This window comes from Calliphora vicina, chromosome 4 (assembly GCF_958450345.1).
Source record: "Calliphora vicina chromosome 4, idCalVici1.1, whole genome shotgun sequence".
Lineage (NCBI taxonomy): Eukaryota > Metazoa > Arthropoda > Insecta > Diptera > Calliphoridae > Calliphora > Calliphora vicina.
Window position 1 is genome coordinate 36,882,200 of NC_088783.1, and position 25,310 is coordinate 36,907,509.

Consider the following 25,310-nt stretch of genomic DNA (forward strand, 5'->3'; position numbering starts at 1 on the left):
CAATTGCATTGCATTCTGTTCTGTTTTTCTTTTTTTATTTTTCTTGCTTTTAAAGTAAATGAAGTCTATTTGGCGGTTCAAAATGGTTTGTTTTATAATCTGCTACTATTAGTGAGCACTACCCTATAGTAAGAGATATATTGGGTGTATGACTTAAAAATGCGGGATTTACAATAGCTGGCGTATCTTTTGAACGTGGTCGAATTTTGTACCAACAAAGCGTCATATGTGGGAAGCTTTGCTTTACTCTTTTAATTTGCGAGAGATGGTTTGTTCGGTTCAGAAGTGTAGATTTTGACACGGAAGACAAAGATTGCCAGACAAAACATATTGAAGACAGCGAATTGGAGGAATTACTACATGAGGATTGTGGTCAAACTCAGCGAGAGCTTGCAAAATCATTGGGAGCTACTCAAGCAACAATTTCAAAACGGATTCATCCAAAAGCAGGGAAATTGGTTACCATTTGAATATCCGAAGTGATGCTCGAACACTATAAAAGAAAATAATTTTTGCACCGAATCATTACTTGCGATGAAAAACTAATCAATTACGATAACCCGAATTGTAAAACATCATACGTGAAGCTCGGCCAGCCAGCCGAATCGACACCAAAGCCAAATATCCATGTCGCTAAGGTATTTGGTGGGAGAAAAAGGGTCCTATCTATTATGAGCTGCTGAAATCTGAACAGACCATCACAGGGAACTTGTACCGAACACAACCGATTCGTTTGAAGCGACCATTTGCCGAAAAACGCCCAGAATATGCGGCCGACATTAAACCGTAATATTTCATCATGACATCGCCTTAGAATAGAGTATCCGAAATTGACTTGATTCGTTCTTTGCCTCAAAAGATGAGCAGTTATTTTGTTTTTACTCTTGTCTATAGTCCTGTCATTAGTCTTATCTATAGTAATTTCTTTAATCTTGAATATAGTCTTGTCTATAGTTTTATCGTTAGTCTTGTCAATAGTCTTGTCTTTAGTCTTGTCTAGGGTATTCAATCGATTAACCGTTAATCGGTTAACCGATTAATTTTGGACGGTTAACTGTTCGAATAATTTTAAATTGACAATTTTCAAATAACAAATAAACCGATTAATTTGTGTCGATTAACCGATTAACAGAAATTCCTTTTTTTGCACTTAAACATTTTTTTTGGTATTTATTTTTCCGTTTCATTTCAAATACAAATTAAAATTAGATATTTTTTGAACATCCAATAAACATGATTAGTGAGTATGTATAACAACTGACATATTTAATTTACATGTTTTGAAACTTTGTTTGTATTTACATGTACTTTTTTGAATTGAGTCTTTTATCATAACTAAACGAATCTATTAAATTAATCAAAATCTAAAACAATCCAAAAAGGAATATTCTTTATCATGCTTTTGATTTCTCCAACATATACTATCAGCGAGAGAGTTTTTTTAAAAGAAAAGCTTTATTAAATCTGAAGAAAAAAATCTTTTAAATTATATTCTTTTTATAAAAGATTATTTCAGAAGATCTCACTAAAACCCTAAAAAACTCACATATCGCAATTAAAAAAAGTCGTTTCCAAAAAATATCTTTGAATATTTTATGACATTTTACTATTTCTTATATAAATTTTCAACAAATCATGCGATTTCAGAAATATAAATAGTAGATGTTAATATCTTTCTAATCTGTATTTAACCCAAATTTTTACTTATGAAATATACGAGAAAACATGAATTTTAATTTTGATGTTTACAACAAAAAAAAAAACACTCTCACACAAAAAATAATTGACTTTTTTGAAAACTATATGAAAGATTATAGATCAGCGAATATTTTGTATTACTCAGTTCATTAAACACGGATTTTGAGTTATGACGTTGTTGCAGCAAATAGGCGATATGTTTACAAAAATTATCTCAAATACGCTGTTTTTTATGTTTTTGTACACAAAATTCGTTGTTGTATTTTCAATTTAAAATGAAAATAGAAATTATTCGGTTAATCGAATAATTTTAAATTAACCGATTATTAACCGAATAAATCTAAACCTCGATTAATTATTTGCTCGATTAACCGATTAAACCAGAAACCCGATTAATTGAATACCCTAGTCTTGTCTATAGTCTTGTCTTTAATCTTGTCTTTAGTCTTGTCTTTAGCCTTGTCTTTAGTCTTGTCTTTAGTCTTGTCTTTAGTCTTGTCTTTAGTCTTGTCTTTAGTCTTGTCTTTAGTCTTGTCTTTAGTCTTGTCTTTAGTCTTGTCTTTAGTCTTGTCTTTAGTCTTGTCTTTAGTCTTGTCTTTAGTCTTGTCTTTAGTCTTGTCTTTAGTATTGGCTTTAGTCTTGTCTTTAGTCTTTTCTTTAGTCTTGTCGTTAGTATTGACTTGACTTGTCTTGTCTTCAGTCCTGTCTTGAATCTTGTTTTGAGTCTTGTCTTGAGTCTTGTCTTGAGTCTTGTCTTGAGTCTTGTCTTGAGTCTTGTCTTGAGTCTTGTCTTGAGTCTTGTCTTGAGTCTTGTCTTGAGTCTTGTCTTGAGTCTTGTCTTGAGTCTTGTCTTGAGTCTTGTCTTGAGTCTTGTCTTGAGTCTTGTCTTGAGTCTTGCCTTGAGTCTTGTCTTGAGTCTTGTCTTGAGTCTTGTCTTGAGTCTTGTCTTGAGTCTTGTCTTGAGTCTTGTCTTGAGTCTTGTCTTGAGTCTTGTCTTGAGTCTTGTCTTGAGTCTTGTCTTGAGTCTTGTCTTGAGTCTTGTCTTGAGTCTTGTCTTGAGTCTTGTCTTGAGTCTTGTCTTGAGTCTTGTCTTGAGTCTTGTCTTGAGTCTTGTCTTGAGTCTTGTCTTGAGTCTTGTCTTGAGTCTTGTCTTGAGTCTTGTCTTGAGTCTTGTCTTGAGTCTTGTCTTGAGTCTTGTCTTGAGTCTTGTCTTGAGTCTTGTCTTGAGTCTTGTCTTGAGTCTTGTCTTGAGTCTTGCCTTGAGTCTTGTCTTTAGTCTTGTCTTTAGTCTTGTCTTTAGTCTTGTCTTTAGTCTTATCTTGAGTCTTGTCTTGAGTCTTGTCTTGAGACTTGTCTTGAGACTTGTCTTGAGTCTTATCTTGAGTCTTGTCTTGAATCTTGTCTTGAGTCTTGTCTTTAGTCTTGTATTTAGTCTTGTCTTGAGTCTTGTCTTGAGTCTTGTCTTGAGTCTTGTCTTGAGACTTGTCTTGAGTCTTGTCTTGAGTCTTGTCTTGAGTCTTGTCTTGAGTCTTGTCTTGAGTCTTGTCTTGAGTCTTGTCTTGAGTCTTGTCTTGAGTCTTGTCTTGAGTCTTGTCTTGAGTCTTGTCTTGAGTCTTGTCTTGAGTCTTGTCTTGAGTCTTGTCTTGAGTCTTGTCTTGAGTCTTGTCTTGAGTCTTGTCTTGAGTCTTGTCTTGAGTCTTGTCTTGAGTCTTGTCTTGAGTCTTGTCTTGAGTCTTGTCTTGAGTCTTGTCTTGAGTCTTGTCTTGAGTCTTGTCTTGAGTCTTGTTTTGAGTCTTGTCTTGAGTCTTGTCTTGAGTCTTTTCTTAAGTCTTGTCTTGAGTCTTGTCTTGAGTCTTGTCTTGAGTCTTGTCTTGAGTCTTGTCTTGAGTCTTGTCTTGAGTCTTGTCTTTAGTCTTGTCTTTAGTCTTGTCTTTAGTCTTGTCTTTAGTCTTGTCTTTAGTCTTGTCTTTAGTCTTGTCTTAAGTCTTGTCTTTAGTCTTGTCTTTAGTCTTGTCTTTAGTCTTGTCTTTAGTCTTGTCTTTAGTCTTGTCTTTAGTCTTTTCTTTAGTCTTGTCTTTAGTTTTGTCTTTAGTCTTGTTTTCAGTGTTGTATTTAGTCTTGTCTTCAGTCTTTTCTATACTCTTGTCTATAGAGAGTTTTGAAGAAAACTGCATAAATTTTTGTGATGGATATATGGTGAATATAAAAACGGAATGACCATTTCCAAATAGTGTCCCTAGAGTTCGTTTATTGTACACCAGCTTTTCATTCACTTTACCATGATTTCTCTTAGGTTTTTATATTGATGGCCTTCTACGCTAGAATATAGTTTTTTCTCTCTCTCTCTCTCTCTCTCTTGCGTTTCTTGGGTACTCGTTATAATAACCTTTAAGTGCAGTTGAATGATTTTGATTTTAATGTTTTCGCCTTTTTATTGCAGCAGTTTTTTTTCACTCCACTTTAACTTACTCAAACGAGAAGAAGTAGAAATATTTTTTTTTTTTTATATTTTGACACTTTCCATGGATTTGTTGTTGATGTTTTTGGTTGTTGTTATTATTGTTATTGAGCCGTAGTAGTAACAACTGAAGTGTATGAATAATAAAGCTGAATGAATGAATGGGTTGTTGGTTTTTTTCTTTTTGTTGTTTTGCAAACAAATCTCTTATATAAAAAAAAATAAAAATAATACTTATAAAAGTATATTTAAGCCTGTTACCGTAAAAGTGCATTAATCTTTTGTTTTTCTTTCCCTTTTTTTATGCTGTGGTTTTATTCATAAAATTAAAATGAGAGTAATCTGCGCTATTGGGGTCATTTTTATTCTATTTTTTATTATTTTTTTGTTGAGTTTGTTATTGCTTCCTTAAAGAGCAACATTATTGATATTGTTGCCATTAAGAATAATGAAGGGAAATATAAAGCAAGAACAAGAAAAATTGAAACTGGCTAAAGAAAAATTAGTTTCAAGTCTTTAAGATGAAAATATTTTAGTGGAGAATTAAAACATTGTAGAAAGAAGAATTCTGATTACGAACAAACAACCAAATGGATTTGAATTGAATTGAATTTTCAGTTGCTGTTAAAGTTGGTTTATCTTTAACCATCTTTCCACTATAAGGGAAAACTAAAGCAACAGTTTTGTTAATTGATCAGAATGCAATAATACACCCAATTGCATTCTAAGCAATTAGCTATCTTATTAACCCGGGTACATATTGTTTGTTTCTACAACTGTGGACTACTTTTTTTATTTAAATAACAAAATCCTTAGATTTTAGTTTTTCACTCTACGTTGCAATATTTTTCAAGTATTTTTAAACCAAATCTTTAGTTTTCGTAAATTTGTAGTAAAATCTATTTTATTAGCAATTAAATTTTATTACAATAGTTATGTAAAGTACACTTAGAGATACACTTAACAAGCATAGACAATTATACTGAAAATATTTACAACAAAAATATTTATCATAAATAAATCCACTTAAAATTCTTGACTAATTTGTTGATTCTTCTTTGTATTCGTTTTTAGGTTCCCCAAATAATTATGCTGACATTTGATGGTGCTGTCAACTTGAACAATTATGAACATTACAATAAAATCTTCAATGGAAAACGTAAAAATCCCAATGGTTGCAATATACGCGGTACATTCTTTATGTCACATGAATACAGGTAAGCTGAATAATAAATAAAAAAGATTGGATTGTATAAAAAAGGAAGAAAATCAAGGAAAACAAATTAGCAAGAAATCCAGAAAACAGGATTTTTTACTTTATCAAGAATAATTCTAGACTTACAAGAAATATTCTAGAAATTACCAAACGTTTTTATTATTGTTTGTTCAAGTTTTCATCATGTGTTGCCAGCCACAAGACGTATAAGTTTTAATAATAAATAAATATCACTCATACGTTATATATGAATTCAAATAATAAATATCACTCATACGTCTCCAACATCTTTATTAAATATGATAAATTCAGCTACTTTAAAAACTAAACTGAAACAAAATTGTACTAAAACAAATCACAAACATTTTGGAAAAATATGTATTGCTAGTGGACGGTTCTACAATAAAACAAAATTTCCTAGAAATTTTACAAAATGTATAACTGCCATAAATAATTTCTGCTTTGTTTTAGTGATAACACTCACACCAAAGACACAAATAGAAAAGCAAGCAAATATTTATGTCTTTATTTAAGATTCTTTGTGCCATAACTAAAATGTTTAAACGTTTCTTTTGTTGGGCAATTCGAAACAAGTCTTAAATAAAAACAAGGGAGGGCAAAAAAAAATATGATTAAATACATTTTTAAGTGCAAAATATTTATGAAAACTTCTTTTATATCTTTGTGTGTAGTTAATATTTCTTTTTATTCCAACTACAAATGTATGATTTAATGGTATTTTATGAATTTTTTTTGCTGTTTGTTTTTTCGATTTACTGCACCATGACTCTTTTGTTTTTTAGTCATTTTTAATATAGTAATAAAAGGGATATAACTCTCACAATAATCAGTTTTGAAAATAATTTCCCAGATTTTGTGGTAAAGAAACTGTAAGACTTAATTTGTTTTCAATTATTGAGCATTAATTTTAAATTAAAATAATTTTTATGTTATAAATAGTTTTCTGAGCTATACTTCCCCCTTGTGTGTTTAAACAAAAAAATAAACCATTGAGTGCATTCAAGAAAAATGATTTTGTATTGTAGATTTCTTATGAAATATTCTCAAGTGAAACAAATTGCCTTCATATTCATCTTATAATTTATTTTCTAAATGCTAACGGAATAAAAAGAAATTAATAATAAAAAAAAATTTAAATTAATTAAAACTTTGATTTAAAAAAATTGAGAATCTTGTTTGGAAAATATTTGAAAGCCTTAATAAAACTGTGTAAATTAAGGTCCCTAAACTAGTTATATTTTTGCAAATTATATTAGATATTAACAAATAAAAATCAAAACTCAATATCATAGGGCACTGCTACACGTTCAATATATATTGTGATATTTGGATCGCGATCCATTGTAATGGATCACGCAAAATTAGGTTATTCTGCGATTTGGATCCATCAATACTGCATGCTACACGTTCAATAAATATCGCGATACTTTATCGCGGTCAATATATATTGAACGTATAGCAGTGCCCATATAGCAATACATATTTTGCAAAATATTTGTGATTTATTTTAATGCAATTTTCTTTCAGTTTAGTTTTTAAAGTAGCTGAATTTATACACAGAAAAAATTATATTTCAATTCAAACATTTATCCCATATTGAAATGGTTTCAATTATTTCATAATTAAATCAAGTATTCATTTGCTCAAAAACAAAATTTCTTGATATTTTCTATTGAATTTTGAGTTTTGAATTGGATTATTTTGACAATTCAATATACAATTTTCGTTATTGGTTGAATTTCAAATACAAAAATTTTCAAAACTCAATAGAAAATATCAAGAAATTTTGTTTTTGTGCAAATGAATACTTGATTTAATTATGAAATAATTGAAACCAGTTCAATATGTGACAAATATTTGAATTGAAACGGTTTAAGAAATAGTTTTGTCTGTGTATATATAAAAATGAAATGTTCCATGTATGTAATGTCATCACATGAAAACGGCTGGAGCGATTTGGCTGATTTTTTTTGTATTCGATTCGAAATTTTCTGGAGATGGTTTGTAAAGAAAAAAAATAAAAAATTCCGGGTAAAACTCAGAAATTCTTTTTTTTTTGTGAGTCCAGTCAACTGTAATAAAAAAAGCTCCCTAAAGTATGCAGTACAAATTTAGATATTTTATTTGCAAATAAATAAGATCAGGCTGGTGTGCGGGGGAAGCCGGGGCTATCAACTAGTATTTAATAAAGATGATACGAGTAGTTGTTGGAGAGTTATGAGTGATATTTATTTATTACAACAACTAACTAAGCTACTGTAACAATGTTGAATATAGTTTTTTAAAACATACATTTTTGAGGTTACGTCACATTTTGGCTTATAACTTTGTTTCCATTAAACGGATTTGTCCGATTTTCAATACCCTATAAACATTTGAAGAAAATCTCATTAATATCGGTTTAGTATATTGGAAATGAGCTTGTTTTACACACACAGATAAAGCTAAATCTATTTAGGATTTGATATAAGTATTTTGTGGGTCTTATAGCTTTTATACTCGAAAAATATATTCCATTTTGTATTTATAAAATATACTACTCTAAGAATATGAGTTTGCGAAAAATTCTAGCAACTAGTTACGGCCAAAATTTACAAATTTATGTTTCTTTGTTGAAAATATCCATGTTCAAAATTCATTTTTAATTATTTCTTTTAGAAAACCTTAATCTATTCTCTTGTTTTGACTGAGACAAAGAACTAAAGTTGTAGTATATTGACTACAATAGTTTTATTATTTGTGGCTACAACCACATATAATTTGTTTTCTTATACAAAACTTTGCTGAAAGCGTTAAAAAAAATGCAAAACAATAATAACACAGGACTACAGTGAAAAAAAATACTTCACCATTGACTTAAATAGTAAGGGTTATTGTAGTTACAGTTCAACTATACGCTAGGGTTCTTTCTTGTGGATATCAACTCCGGATTGACATAACTGTCATTAAGTCTTTGGCCGAATCTGATTCTAGTCGAGGGATTTGACCCGTTATATTTTTAAATTTCAAAAAAGTGCCAAAATCCATTTGAATTTTTTTCGAAGCAGTACAATTCCATTTAAATTTAATTTCGTCCGTTTTACTCCCATAAAAGTACACTTAATCAAATTAAGTTGGATTTTTGTTACTAACATTATTAGTTCCGGAAAAAAAAAAGATTCTTACACATGTTTACTCCCTTAAAATTCCAATTTCCAAAAATTCCATTTCAAATGTCATAGAAATTTTCTAAAGTTGAAAATTTGGAAAAAAAAATTATTGTGGGAAATTTCGAAAATCGGCTTCATGAATGTACCGAGTGGACCTGATGCCTAGTGTCTAGAAAAATCTTCACAAAATTAGCTTTCTAATGAAACTGGTTTTAAACTAATCGGTTGGATGGTTTCAGAGTCTATAACGAACATAGGTAGAAACATTTTTGTATTTTATATATGAGGAGCCGCAGAACAAACGGTACTTTTTTGAGAATTTAAAAATTTTTGGGAAATTGTTTTTTTCTAAAAGATTTCAACCCAAATATTATAAAAATACCAAAAAAATCAATTGGTAAAAAAATTCGAAAAAGTACCTTTTGTTCTGCGGCTCCTCATATATACATACTTAGATGTTAAAATTTTTTGTATTTTATATAAATACTAGTCCGCCCCGGCTTCGCCCGGTAGCATTTACTAATGTTAGTTTGTCATGTTTCTCCAACCCACATACACCTGCCTGTTCTTATATACATATTTGCAAATAAAATATCTAAATTTGTACTGCAGACCTTAGGGGGCTTTTTTATTACAGTTGACTGAACTTTTTTACAGTTTTTTATTACAGTTGACTGAACTCAAAAAAAAATGTCCGAGTTTTACCCCAAATTTTTTAATTTTTTTTCTTTACAAACCATCTCCTGAAAATTTCGAATCGAATAAAAAAAATTAGCCAAATTGCTCCAGCCGTTCTCACGTGATGGCATTACATACATGGACCATTTCATTTTTATATATATAGAGATATATGTGAAACTAAGCCTCAAAACATTATGAAAAACATATTTTTCTTTTATAACCTTTTAAAAATAAAAATCAATCAAGAAATTACTGCATCAACTTAGGATGCCAACATAAACTAGATGATGGATCAGTCTGAAGGTTTTGGGTTCAATTCCCTCTAATGGATGTTTCTACAGGCAGGTCAAAAAGGTTTCGTAGTTAGTGTCAAGTCACAAAAAAAATACAGTTTATGTACATAACTCCTTTACTGGCCAGGGCAAGTAAACATTCTAAGACATTTGTTTTTGTATAATTTGCTTTCTATTTATTTTGCAGCACAGTGTAATAGAAAGCAAATAAATTATTAAATTTACATGGAACTATAACAAGAAATTAAAAAAAAAACTACAATCAAACAACTTTTTTACTAAGTAGAAAACTTTTCAATAAGTGACTGGCTTTCAGTTTATTGTATAACTAAAATTACAGACAATGGTTGACGTTTAAACAATTTGAAAATGTATGCAATTTCATTATTTTTGAAATTATATTCAAAATAAATTTTCTGATTTTTAGCATAAAATCAAAACACCAACAAAACTGCAAAGAAGGAATAAATGAAATCTGTTTGGATGATATTATTTGGCAAAGTCGAATTTTAAATGCCCTTTTCTTTACATTTAAACTCTTCACAACATTGATGACTGTTTACACACACTTGATTATACACACATTCAGTGTATGTTACAGTGTAAAAAAATTAACAGCAATGAAAATTACAACAACATTCTTATTTCTTTGTTTTACAACAACAAACTAAGCTACAGAAACAATAGGTTTTTATTCGAAACATAAAATTTATTCGAGGTTGTCTCATATTTTGGCTTATAACTTTGTTTCCATTGAACCGATTTGGCTAATTTTCAATAGCAAATTTCCTAGGATAATGATAAATACACTACATGAATATAATTAATTGCATGCTTAAATTTTACAAGCGAGAGTGTTTTACACACACAATCCCCAGCAAATGGCTTCAACAACTTAGATTTTATTAAAAAACTAAATGCTACCAACCAAACGACAACATTATATTCACCTTAAATAATAATGGAGGGTACAACAATTACATTAAACTTAAATAAAGCTGTACGAAATGTAAAAAACCGCGTGTAATACTCCAAAAGAAAAATAAAATAGAAAAACTTTTCTAATAATATTTTTCTGTATATTCTTGTAAAGTTCATGGCTGTTGTTGTTGTTGTTATTGTTGGTGGTTACAAAGGTGGTTGGAGGTGGTTTTTTGTTAAAAAAAAAACTCAAAAAAATTAATAAATACATATACAAACCAAATTAACAACATTTCAGTTTTGTAAAACTTTATGCTATTGTTTTTCGAACAAAACCATTTCACATTCATTTAAACTCAAATAAAAATAACACTTCATATACATACTACATACAGCTAGCAAACTCTCTTCCTGATACTAAACAGATAATTTAAATGGAAAAAAAAAAACGAGAAATAAAATGAAATCCAATCATAAAACAAAAGCGAAGCATTTATGTGTAAAATTCTATGAAAGGCAGGCTGGCATGTTGTTTGAGTATATGGTGAGCGGCTCCTACAATAGAGGTATATTTAAAAATAAATAAAAACAGTTGAATAGAAAAGATTTTGTAATTTGATTACAATGATCACACATAAAGAATATATTCGGTGGTGGTTGTAGCTGTATTGTTACACACATACATATTCATACATAGACAACAAGCTTATAAACAATTATTATCGCGTTCGCAACATCTAAATGTAAAATTAACTATACAAATACTTGCATACTTTGTGGGGCTTTTGTTATACATAGCAAAGACTGTTTTATTGTGTAGGTGTGTAAATGTTTGTGAATATATTGTATGTAAATCGATAAGTTTAATTAAAATTTGATTATAAACCAAAGTAATAGAAATTGTGGTGAATGTAGGAAAATTATGTTCGAAAGCATTGTTTAGCTGGAAATGCCATACAAATATTTAGAAGCTACACCCTGAGAAAAAATGTAGTTGTACATTGCTACCATAAATATTTCAACTTTTTTACAAGTGTTTTTAACCATATTATGGTTACTGTAATTATTTATATGATAGCTGTAACCATAATATGTTTAAGTTACCATTCACATCATTGTATCAATCATATATATGATTGTAGTAAATAAATATATGTTTATGGCAATCATATCATAATAAGTATGTTGTTCTCAGAGTATGATAACCATAATCCTAGAACAACAGAATATAGTGAAGTATTACATTATTAATATGGTTGCCACCAACATATACATAATTACTACAATCATATATGTATATGATTGCTGTAATTAAACATATTATGGTTACCGCAATCATATATGTACATAATTTCTGTTACCATAATATGGTAAAAATGGTGAAATGGTTACGGCTAAAATGCACAACTATATTTTTTCTCTGCGTGTACATATTTTAATATTTGAGGCTAATTTGTTTTATTAGAATTGGGAAAATATTAATTGAAATTTAAATGTGTTTCCAAGAAGGTTAAAATTAAAATAATATATTTTTTTAATGAACATTTTTAAAAGCAATAAATATAGATACACAATTTTTTATATTTAGCCAGTAAGAATACTATATTCGACTGTATACAATTGTAATCCATGTAAAACCATAAACAAATTAAACTCGTCTCAACATTGATGTTCTTTTACTCAATCTTGACCTTATATACACACATTCAGTGCAAACAATAACAAAAATACAACAACAATAACAATTGCAACAACAATATTCAAAACATTTACCCAACATCCTTGGAAATACACATTACAAAAACATATTAAGAAACCTTTAGATTGTTGAAAGTATTTTTCAACATTGTAAAACTAAAATGTGAGTTTAGATCACACTTTAGTTTATAACTTATTTTCTTTTGAACAGATTTTACTAATTTTCAATACAATATCTAGTAGCTAGGGCAATTATGGATATTCTGGATAAATTTTGTTTAATTTTTGTTTTATATTTAGGATATGAGAGTGTTTTACACAAACAGACTAGAATATATATGCTGAATGTCCATTCATTTACTCTGAGTAAAAACTGTGTAAAAAAATACAACAACAATAAAACCTACAACAATATGCTTGTTCGTACACATCACAACAACACATTAAAGGACCATAAAAATGTTGAAAATAGTTTTCATTAAAAACTAAAAAATTTTGTTCGATTTTGTTTCACATTTTGTTGTATAAGTTTTTTTCTTTTAAATTGATTTTATTGATTTTCAATACCATAATAGCTAGCACAATGCTAAACATTCTGTAAAAATGGCATTAATTTCAATTTTATATTTTGGACATGAGACTGTTTTACACTCACAGGCAAGAATCAAGCCAATAATGGATACTCTGTTCTTAAGTGATGCGTATCCCAGAGAGAACGAATAGTAGTCGGACGTGGCAAGGTCTGGACTATAAGGCGGCTGAGGCACAACTTCCCAACCAATTCATTCTAAATACTTTTTAACAGGTATTGCAACATGTGGACTTGGTGTTGTCTTGATGAAATATTACGGTTTCATGTCTGGCCGTTTTTCGGCCAATGCTTGCCTCAAACGAATCAGTTACGATCGGTAGAGGTTATATGTGACAATCTGGCCAGATTTCAGCAGCTCATTATTGATAGGACCCTTTTGGCCTACCAAATACAGATCATTACCATAACACCATGGAGATTTGGCGTTGGTGTTGACTCGCCTGTTTGGTCGGGTTTCACGATCTCTTACACTTCGTGTTATCGTAATTCATGCAGAAATTGCTCTCTTTTATAGCGTTCAAGCATAATTTCAGACATACATAACAGAGCTGTGAATGAATCATTAATTTTTGAATTAATTCGCGAATCATTCACACAAAAAAATGAATTGAATGAAATTTGAATCAATTCAAATGAATTTCAATTCATTTGAATTGAATTGATTTTGAATTAATTCAAATGAATTATAAAAAAGAATTAGCAATTCATTTGAATTGAATTCATTTCCAACTCATTTGCATTGATTGAAATTTGAATTGATTTTGTAAGTAAATCTACAGTAAGCATCACTGTCGTTTTGTCATTCAACTAATTTTTTATGTAAAAGACAGCAAGCATTACATACATTGTTAGTTTTCCTGATTTTTGATTATTTGTGGAAGATAGTTTTATTTTTTTGAAATAAATATTAGCAAAAAGTTTGTCGTTGGGTGGTCGTGGGTCACAAAATTTCAAAAATTATTAATTGCTTCTTGAATATCAAATGTGTTTTGTCGTTCAGCGTATTTCAAAATAAAAATCAGTTCTTCTTGAAGAAACAAACTCCAAATACCACGTTTTCATGCATCAGGCGCGGATATAGGTCAAGGCTTTTAAATTTTTTTAGTGGATATTTTCATTTTGGTAGGAGAAATTTTTAATTCCCCCTAGAGATTTGCTCTTGAATTTGATTGATTGCAACTAATTTTTGATTCATTCATTTGAATTGCTAATTCCTTTTCTAATTCTATTGAATTAATTCAAAATCAATTCAATTCAAATGAATTGTAAATGAATTGCAACTCATTTCTGCCTAATTCGTTTGAATTGATTCAAATTTCATTCAATTCATTTTTTCAATTCAATGAATTAATTCAAAATTTAGCTAATTCATAATGAATTAAAATCAAAAAAGAATGATTCATTTACAGCTCTGATACACAGTCGTCTTTCAAGGTCTCTCAGCTTTAATTTGTATAGTGCACTGCCTGCAAAAGTTTTGAAATTGCTCTTGTTGAGTTTGACAACAATATTCATGGAGTAATGCCTCCAATTCTGGGTCTTCAAACTTTTTTGACTGGCCTGGGCGATTTTTGTCTTCCGTGTCAAAATCACCACTTCTGAACTGCACAAACCATCTCCCGCATGTGTGCTTCAGTGAGACTTTAAAGAAGTAAAGCCAAACTTCCCGCATATGACTCTTTGTTGGTACAAAATTTGACATTTTCGAAGCAGAAAAAAACTTTGTTGATTACACTATAATGTTCAATAACTAAATGAGAATATATGAAAGATATGTAGCCTTCAAAATGACATATATGATATTAAAAACTAAAACCGCGTTCAAAAGATATTTCATCTATCGTAATTCCCGCATTTTTAAGTCATAAAAGATAGAGATATTTCACATCTACTTATATCTAATGATTCCTGATTTCTAATTTTAAAGCTTAAAACATCTAAATAATTAAAGAAACTTTTCATAATGTTATTTTTACCTTAATGTCCAAACAATTTAAAATCTAATTTATTTTTAAACTTAATTTAGTTGTCTAACTTTAAAATAAATCTTTTTCTCATATAATAAACATCACACACCATACAGAGTTAGTCCAGTCAGTCAATTTTAAAGATTAAACACACGTTTCATTTGATACAAGCTCACCTAATGATCACTTAACTAAGTCCCACAAACAAAATTATAGAAAAAAAAACGCCAGCAAAGAAAAAAAAGATTATAATTTACTTTTTAAAATCTAATTAGAGTTTTATTTCTATCTATTTCAACCACAATATCAGCAACATAACGACAAATACTAATGCAACAACCTCAAATAAAAACCATTAGGTTTTCTTTTTTTTTTGTTGCTGTTAAAACAAGTTAAAAAGTTTAAAGACAAAGTTTGGCTTGTTGATGAGAGTGAATCTAAAATATAGAGAACCACAAATACACATGCTTTAGCATACACATGAACGCTCGCATACACCTACATATATCTATGTATCCTTAGTGGCCGGAAATTTGTTAACAACTGCAACACCAACCTGACAACCAACATGTTAAATGAAATCAAAATATTAGTAGCAAAACAAACAAAAAAAAAACAATTAAATTTAGTTTTTACTTTATATGTTTGTTGTTATTTTTTTTTCTCCTTCTTCGTAGAGAATAATTTAAAATGGCAAAAAACACGTCGCAATATGTTTACCTCCAACAACAACAATTTTCAAATTATGTTAAATTAATAACAACATTATACGAGTAGCAAAATATTGTTGAAAGAGTAGAAATACTAGACTGATCCGAAATGAATTTTTGCAATTTTTAATGTCAGCACTTTTTACAGCCTAACTACAAAAGAAATTCTATAGTGCATTTTTGTTAAAGTCCATTTTAGTTTAAAATAGATATTTTTCTAAAATAATAAAACAAAATTTTAATTCCAGCTTGAAGTTCGTTTTATTGTGCGAAATTTAAACTTGGAGGGATTTAAAATTGACTTTTCTGCTTTTGTGGTTAGGCTGTTTGTTTAAGAAATTGAGTGATTTCTTAATTTCTTGTATGTTTCTAATCTCTATTGAGTTATCTTAAAAATTCTCAAATTCATTGTTTTGCAGCAGTCTATTGTACAAGGATATATGTTGTTGTGGCCAAACATCATTATGAGATGAATGTTCGTTTTTTATGTTTCCTTTCCTTTTTTTTTTTTTGGTTGAAGTTTAGGTAACTGTTAAATTTAAGGGAAGGGGGAATAGAGGGTGGCTGTAAGTCTTACAAAAACAACAGCTGTTTCTAGTAGCAGATATATTTACATAGAGAAGGAGAGGTCATTACAAAAGTTTAAAATGTTTTTAGATTTTGTTAAACATTTTCCGGTACAAATAAATGTTTTTTAAGCTTTGCATATGTTTAATCATTTAAAGATAACAGGTGTGAGAAAGACCCTTAGAAACTAAAAGCAGGCGAAAAATTATCCCAAAAAAAAAATCTGAATGTCAACATCATAAATATCATGAAACAGTATAAAAAGTTGGATAGATTGGTAGCTACTAAAATTATTTAGAAAAAGAAAATCATGGAAATATTCAGCAAAAAAAAAAATAATATTAAAAAAACCTCTCATTCTTCTCAATGTTCTTTTACAAATTTAATCTAAATTTTAGCAGTTTAAAGAATTCTCATCCTTCTTTCCTCTTTTCAAGGGTTAATATTACTACTTAGCATTTCATATTTACATACCCACTTTACCATAAGTTTCTATGTAAAAACATTTTTTTTTCTGTAAAAAATACAACTTTTTTCAACCAAAATATCTACTGCTACGCATACTTCCGGTTACAATACGTTTCAGTATCTGTGTGCTACATTTTCATTTTTGCATTTAAATCTCAGCCAATGAAAACAAGCTAGGAAATATAAAGTTAAACAATTTGTTATAGAAAATGATAAAAACATGAGGAAAAATAAAACCCAAGCTTTCACAGAAATCATCATTATCATCACTCCCTTGTCAAATTGCTGAAAAATTATTGTATTTTTTTACTCCAACTTTAATACCGGAAGTGTGAAAATGATTTGAAAATTTTTAAATCTTTTTTTTTTTTTCTTTTTGGGGTAGAAAGGGAAGGATAAACATAATAAAAACCTTTTGGAAAAATGTTGTTTTGAGGAGAGAAATAAAGTAGATGGAATGTTAAAAAGGTTTTTAAGCCTAATTAAAGAAAATACAAAAAAGTTTTAATCACAAAAGTTGGCTATTTGTTTGTACTTTTTTTAATTTTGCTGTAATAAAACAAGTTAATGTGTAAGTTGTACGTTGTACTAAATTGTTAGTTGTAAAACTAACTACTTGTGATTCTTACAATTACACATGTTTGGATAGCACAAGTTGACTTTAGGACAAATACAATCAGAAAAATAAAACGATTCAAATAAAGAAACGTTTATTTTAATAAATTTTTTATTAAATAAAATTTTTTGGTGAAAAAAAGCTTTTTTGAAATAAAATTTTTGTGGTAAAAAAAAAACTTTTTAAATAAAATTTTTTATTAATAAAAAAATGCTTTTTTTAAATAAAATTTTTTGGTGAAAAAAAGCTTTTTTAAACAAAATTTTTTATTAATAAAAAAAGCTTTTTTTTAATAAAATTTTTTAATAAAAACAAGTAAAAATTTTTATTAATAAAAAAAAGCTTATTTTCAAATAAAATTTTCTGTGAAAAAAGCTTTTTTTAAATAATTTTTTTTGTGAAAAAAACAGTTTCTTAATAAAGTTTTTGTGAATAAAAGCTTTTTTATAAAATTTGTGAACAAAGCTTTTTTATAAATTTTTTTTGTGAAAAAAAAGCTTTTTTTAATAAATTTTTTGGTAAAAATATGTGGCTTGAGAAATATGAGCTTTTTCTGATAAATCTGCTTGCAATTTAATAAATGGACATTTTGTGTAAAAAACGAGCTTTATTAAAAACATTAACTATTTATGAAATGTTAGCTTTCTAGGACAAGTAGTTTTTAACAAAGGAGCTATTTTGAACTAAGTTCGTTTAGATAATAATAAGTTTTATGCAACATGAGCTTTTTGCAAATAAGTGGACATTTTTGTGAAAAAGAGCTTTTTTATAGAAAAGCTTTATGAAACAGTATTTTGTGGAAAAGTAGCTTTATATATAAAAAAAAAATTTTTTGCGAATAAATAGAAGTGGGCTGCTTGAAAAATAGCTTTTGTGATTTTTAAGGAAAACTTATTTTTTGGGAAAAAATTTGATTTTTTTCCAAAAAATAGTTTTTTGCTGAAAAGTTGCTTTTTGTGGAATAAGATTATTTTAGGATAGGGAATTTTGTGAAAAATAGCTTTTTATGAAAAATACTCTTTTTTGTTAAAAAGAGCTTTTTGGTAAAAACATATGAATTGGAAAAGAGAGCTTTAAGACAAATTTCTTCCGTGAACTTTTTTTGTTACTTCATTGTAAAAAAAGCTTTTTTTGCAAAATAAGCTTTTTGGTGAAAACATTTATTTTGGATTACATTAAGCTTTAAGTAAAAGCTCCTGCTTCAAGTTTTCTATATATAATATGAGTTGCCTAAAGTTTTTATGATCACTTTAATTTATATTAAATTTTTCTCTAAGTGCTGAAGTTGTCCTTTAGAGTGCAACACAAGAAAGTTATAAATCTTAGTAGAAGTTCATATTGATTTTCTTTGAGTTATTTACTACATTGCGACTTTTTCTTAGTGAATGCATTTTAAATTAACTTTTCTAATGAAAACAAGTTTAATTTAGAAGGAAAAGGTGGCCAAGGAAAACTTTGTATTGTTTTAATGTTAAGAATGAGAAACACATGTGAGTAGTTAGCCCCTCACTAATTAAAGAGTGCAATTTACACTTAGTCCTCTTTAGGGTCTTAAATACTATTAAAATGTTAACTAAGGACAACTTGGTATTGTTTAAGGATTTGAAAGTTTGTTTAAAATGACTACCAAAGGGTACTTGAACTGAATTTCCTAATAAGTACATTTTGGGTCTTTGCTGCTATTGAAAGGATCACCTTTTGACAACATTGTATTGCATAAATGTTTAGAAATTTACTTTAAATGGGAGTTGGGGTCTTGATCGTAATGCCCTGTCATGATAATTTTTGAACTCTAAATTTCCAGTTTTTAAACTAAAAATTACCCTTTAAAATCTTTTAAATCTTTTAAAAAACTGATCATGTAGCCTACAACAAACTAGTGTACTTCGTATCCCCAAATATTTTAAATTTCAAATCCTTCTAAAAAAAAATAAACATGTTTCTACAATGTTCCGGATTAAAAGGTTTCAAAATGTCATTAAGACTACTGCTGCTGCTGCTACTACTGCTGTTGGTGATTGCTGTTAAGACTCTCGTAAAAATAAGTATTGAAAACTTGTTGGTTTTATTGCTGCCAGCCAAAAGCCACATAATGCTCATATTGAAAGCCGAACAACAATGTTGTAAACCAACACAAAGTAGTGTTAACAAAACTTTTCAAAGCAAATTAAGTTTGGTTGGTAGCAACTGCAACCAGCAACTGCAGTTAGAGAAAACGGAAGAACCCTACACACATACAAAACTAACTACACATTTCAATTAATGTAAAACAGGTTGTTTTGAAGGGTTTTGCAGTGGTTAAGAGAGATTAAGAAAAGGTGGTTAAAAAAAAGCATAAATTTCAATTGAAAAAAATAGAAAAGTGTGAAGAACTCCAAATTTGAAATATGTTGCTTTTAAAGGGAAAGAAAGTTTATTGTAGACGATTTAATTTCAGTGAGAGCTGTTAGGTTTAGATTAAAAACTCTGGTTATTTTCAGGTCCTTTTGTTTTCTATAAAGAAGTTTATTACTCGAAAATATTTATTTTTCAAATCAAAATTATTATTTCCATATTATATTATATTATCTACTTGATAATATAGAAAAACCCAATTTAACTTTTATTTACATTTGCTCTACATAATTTAGAATAGTTTTATTATTTTTTTTGTTTTAATTAAACATTTAAACATATTTTACCCAAACAACATCAAAATTCCAACAAACTACAAGTGACAGACAAACAAACAAAATCAAAATAACAAAGTGTCATTTTCAAATCTCATAAGTAACACTGCAATTAGAAGTTCTTTAAAGCCACAGAAAACCCAGGCAGTAAAAAGCAAAACACAACAACAATAACAACACAAAAATGTCCTGAGACTAAACAATAGAAAAAACATTTGCAACAACAAATAAAACTAGACACACCAACAAGCTGTTTTTATTTAAGAGCAAAGCTGGAAAACTTAACATTATTGAATCTAAATTTGTCAAAACTTTTTAGAATAAAGATCAACTATTCACTGAACTGAGTTTAGTTTGTTACCCTGGGCTTAGGGAACTTAAATGTTTAAACTAAAGATTATAAACTTATTGCTTTTGGTGTCGGTATTAACTTCGAGCTTTCTCAGAGATCGAACAGTATGAGTTGTTATAGATCTCATCAAACGAGTTTAAGATAAATTCTGGGGAACCGCAAGGCTACGTTCTTTCTCCTACTCTATTTCTTATTTTTCTAAATGCGCTCACTTCTGCCTCAAACTTCCAATCCTATCTATTCATCTCAGGCGACAGCAACATTTGCAATTCATATTCATTCAGTTACAGACCAAGTCTGTCAGAGATTGAAGAAATGATGCTAAACATGATTGATTCCCTTATTCGGGACCGTCTGACAATCTCTGAATGGGGTCGTGCGAATAGGGTCGTTTTTAACGCTTGCAAGACTCAGTGTTGCATGTCGAATGATAGACCATGTCGCTTGGTGTGGGTGGTGTAAATATTGTGAAATCAGACGCTCTTGATGTTCTACGCATGAGAATACAATGTGTTGTCCTCTGATCTAAATACAGTTTTCAAGTGCCTCGGATTTCCGAAACGGTGTAGGAATTTCTTCACTCCATTTGATCTCCTCACAAATCCCATATGGAGCTTTTCGACCGCGTACTGGAGAGGGCGAAGGTAATTATTGGTGACAGTAGATTATCCAACTCTATTGGATCGATGGGGTTTATCTGTACTATGGGTACTACAATGGATTGTGTTATGATGGAATTAGGGAACTTGTTGCTATTCGTGCGAATAGGTCTGTCGGCATGGTCTGTCGTTCGACATTCAACACTGTGTCTTGCATGCGTTAAAAACGACAATATTCGCACGACCCCATTTTTTTACCAGATTTTTAAGTAATACACGTTTTTCATCAAGAACACATCCCTTTGGACCGAACAACACACTACAGGCAAAATTCGCTCTGAAGTGTTTCCTGTCATTTTCAATGTAGGAAAGTTCAAATCGAATGTCCACAAACACTCCTCTCTCTTTCCTCCCTCCCATAACCTATTTTCCTAGTTCCCAACACAATACTTTGCATGAGTAGGGGTCATCCCCTGAGTGCTCGTCCTAGAAGAAAAATAAGATATGTCAAAATGTGATGTATAGAGGCGTCCTATGAAGCCCTAAAGTTGTTAAAATAGTCACCTTTTATCAGGGATCTCCAATGGAACGTAAAAAGGTCACAAGCTGGCTAAGACTCAATTATATTTTGGGTACATCTATAACCTTTTCAAAAACATAAGGATCAAGTTTCTTATAATTATCACATACATTTTAGAGAATGTTTCCTTAGAGAAAAAATAGCAATACTACCAAAAAATATACCAACACACTCGTAAAGCCAACAACAATTTTAAAATTAAAAAAAAAAACAACATTCAGTGCAGACCTGTATTAATTGAAGATCTAACTGTTCCTTCCCTGATTCAGAGAAACAACATATATGTGTCCAAAACATTCATTCTCTTCCCAGCAGTTCTTGATAAGTGCCCCGAACTAGTGATTTTACCTATAATAGCAATAAAACCACTACATGTCCTACATGAAAATCAATTGATACTACAAAAATAACAAATAGTAAACACCGCATTACAAAAGAACACTTAGCGACAATTGATTCCAAAAGACTACTTGTGGTTAAAATAACTACTGTCTAAGGTACAGTTCCAAAAAAGTTGAAAGTAACTACACCCTAGATTACTTAGAGACACTAAAATGATGATTGACTTCACTCTTGACTACCAGGGAGTGTATAAAGTTACCATTCGACTTCTTTCTCTGCATTACAAAGAACACATGTCAAATTACCCAAAAATATATAGATTATTAGACATGAGTGAAAATTAGACACTGGTTACATTATACATCCCATGTAGTCTAGAGCAGGCACGGATCCAGTTCAACCATTTGAGGGAAACGAAATAAAGTACTAGACTACATCCCAGGTAGTCTAGCGCAGGCACGGATCCAGTTCAACCAGTTGAGGGAAAGAAAATAAAGTAAAATGTATTTTTAATTTTTTCCTTTTTTATATTAAAACTTTTCGAATTTTCACCATCCTGGATCCATAAGTCCAGCGTGAAGTAATTTTAAACCGAGTTCTTCAGCAGTCACTATAGAACTACTGGTTTATGCAAAACACACAGACAATAGAGTTTGCCATTTGGGTGTAGTTCTGTGTGTGTATAAGTGGGTGTTAAATGAAAACAAGTTTAACTAAAGTTTAAACCGTAGGGAGCTTAACGAAAATAATGATTGAACGAGGCGATTTAAAAAACTTTGATTCAAGAAATTAACAGTTCTTTCCATAAGGAAATTAAATTAAATATGAAACAAAACAAATAATAAGATGAAATGGTATAAATATTTCTTTATTATATTAAAAACTATAATTTTAAATAATCAGCTTACGGTTGCAAATTAAAATACTGTACTATATATTTTTGAAACAGTAGAGAAATCTTCATTAGTTTTTAACAGTAACTCATTAAATAAATTAGTAAACATTTCCTCAAATTTACTTTATCCATAAGTATTTTAATAAACGAACCAAAAATAAAAGATAGAATACGACACAGAGAAAAAATTCGTAGTAGCAACCGAAATGATCGAATGATTCTACCTTAGTGAGTGAATTTTACAGTTTTGGGTACACAATTTTCGAAGGAGTAAGAAAAGTTTTGTTGCTATAACCGAAATTTTTCTTTATCAACTGACTTTCTGTTGATAGAACCGAAAAATTATATGTGTGCAACCAATTAAGTTGCTATTACGAATCTATTTTCTCTGTGTAGTTCTACTTATAACTCACAAGTAAGAGAACAAAAATATTAAGATTTTAATTTGTTTTAACAAGAAAATTGCATTTTATACTGTATACTCATAACGATGTCTGTCTGTTGATTTAAACAAAAAAAAAAGCTTTTAAAAACTATAATCATTTACACATGAATGTTTTTTTTTTTTTTTGAAAAAAAGAAAAGTAACAAAAACATAAAACTGAAACCTACAGAAAGATCCATTAAATACTTAACCTTTCATTATCATAGTTTGGGAGTCAACATGAGTAGAAGGCCTTAGACCTAAACCAGCAACAACCAGCTCCAATATACACATGGCTAGGTTCATAAGTTTTTCTGGGAATCTGTTTGAGAGTAAGTGTAAGTGTAATTGTGTATATTTGCTGTTTGGATATAACAATTCTCCTAAATGTCAAATAGTTAGAGTTTTTTTCTCTGTGCTGTTGTTTTGTGGGTTTTTGTTTTAGTCGTCCAAAGGCCCTAAGGACAACATCATGAAGAGAAGAACTTAGATGCATTCAACCAACAATAAAGTTTTGCTGAAAATTACAACAGAAAGAAAAAAAACTATAATTCTTGTGTTTTTATTTGGGAATATTTGTTTATTCTTTTGTAAACACATGCACGCACAGAACACACATTTTCAAATACTCAGGCAACTTAAGGCATAAAGTTAGCCATATACATACGTCCAGAAAAACATAGAGACCCTGCAGCTTTTGAAAATATCAGTAGAACCCTTTTCAATAATTTTTACCTTTTAAAAATGGTGGTTTATTTCCTTTCAATAAACCGGATTCTTCTTTGATTGCGAATAAAAGAATCAAGTAGCTTCAATGTTGTAACAACTATTTATTTATTTATTCAAATTTACACAACAGCACTTTAAAAACACACTGGTAATACGATATACAGGCTGGTTCAGCAACATGCTGTCACTATTTATACACACCAGTGCCATCTTCTAATGGTTTCCAGCCTGTTCTAGCAGTCTCTATTACCATTGTACACGCTGAACATGTTGAAATATTGATGAATTAAGGTAGATAACGAATTATAAATTTTGTTGGTGAAATGTCCAGTAGAGAGGACCAATTGTCATACTCTCTACAAATTTTAGCTTTATAACATCGACATGAAAAACTGTCAAAGTAGCTAAATGTTACCTTTAAAACTGCAGGCCATATTTACATGATTACATGTGAACGTGCCTGCATATGCATGGGTGTCTGTATTGGAGTTTAGCCTTATGATTGTTTTACATGTTTATATACAAAAGAGAAAGGTTCTTCTATGTCCTGGCTTTTAGACTAGTTGATTGCCATTGTTTTTATGTGTTACAGGGTCTCCGAATATGATATAATATTCAAAATTCCTAGATACACAACATTAATTGAAACACCCAGCATTTCCGGCTAATAATTGTACCTATCAGTAGGGTTTAGTTACAGAAGGACACTTAGTGATAATTGATTCTCCTGCTTCGTAAAATAACTACTTTCTACAGCTTATTATAAATAAATTTAAAATGACTACACCATAAACTACTTAGAGATACTATAGTTACAATTGACTTCACGCTAAATTATCTGGGATGTATAAAGTAATTAACTTATATTTGCATTACAAAGCTCAAAAATTTTTTTAATAAATTGTATTTAGAGTCAGCCAATTTATTAGACGTTACTGAAAATACAAAGTGCTAGATTAATTAATTAAGTAGTCTTACTGTAGAATTGCTGCAATGAAAAGCTATTAGTGTTAAAATTGTTTTAATTGAATAAATTTAATTTTATTTTCTGACTTAGACAAAATTTTAAAGTTAAAGTGAGGTGAAGTTGTTAATTGAACACCAATTTGATATGAATTAAAATTATAATAGAGAAATTTTAATTAAATAACACACCCTGTTCAAATATATTTTCTTTCACATTTCCTAGCCAGTATAATCATTTCATCATTGTCATCATCATTGTTGTATAGTTGCTTTTTTCTTGTGTTAGTGTTTCTGTTGCTATAATTCTTGTTGCTATTATTTGCCTTTTTTGTTTTGCTCTCCTGACGTTTCTTACTTTTTCTTTCATTTTCATCATCATCATCACCATCATCATGACTTCCTGGCCACTTGTTTTCTTCATTTATTTTTTTTTTATTTCTTTGCATTTTTTGGGGTATTTATTGTTTTTAAGCCATTGTTTGTTGTCTGGCTTTATGATTTCATTTCAGTTTTACTTCCTGTCTTACTCCAAAAATCTCTTTACTCTTGCTCTATTTTTGTTCACGTTTTGACTTGTCATTGTCAGTTAACATGTCAACATTTTGCCAAAAAATTATTTCATCTTTTTCAAATGAAATTCCTTATGAAATCATAGAAATTATAACAACAAGGATATATAGTGGTGATGTGGGTTTTTTT

The 25,310-nt window shown here is 29.5% G+C and overlaps 1 protein-coding gene across 1 annotated transcript in view; it reads left to right on the forward strand.

Moving 5' to 3' along the window:
• The window catches only part of Cda4 (chitin deacetylase Cda4), a 105,496-nt gene that overhangs the window by 60,616 nt on the left and 19,570 nt on the right, over positions 1-25,310 (forward strand). The window contains exon 5 of the mRNA XM_065508213.1: positions 5,231-5,373. Coding sequence (XP_065364285.1) covers positions 5,231-5,373 — 143 coding nt within the window. The remainder of the gene's footprint in view (positions 1-5,230; positions 5,374-25,310) is intronic.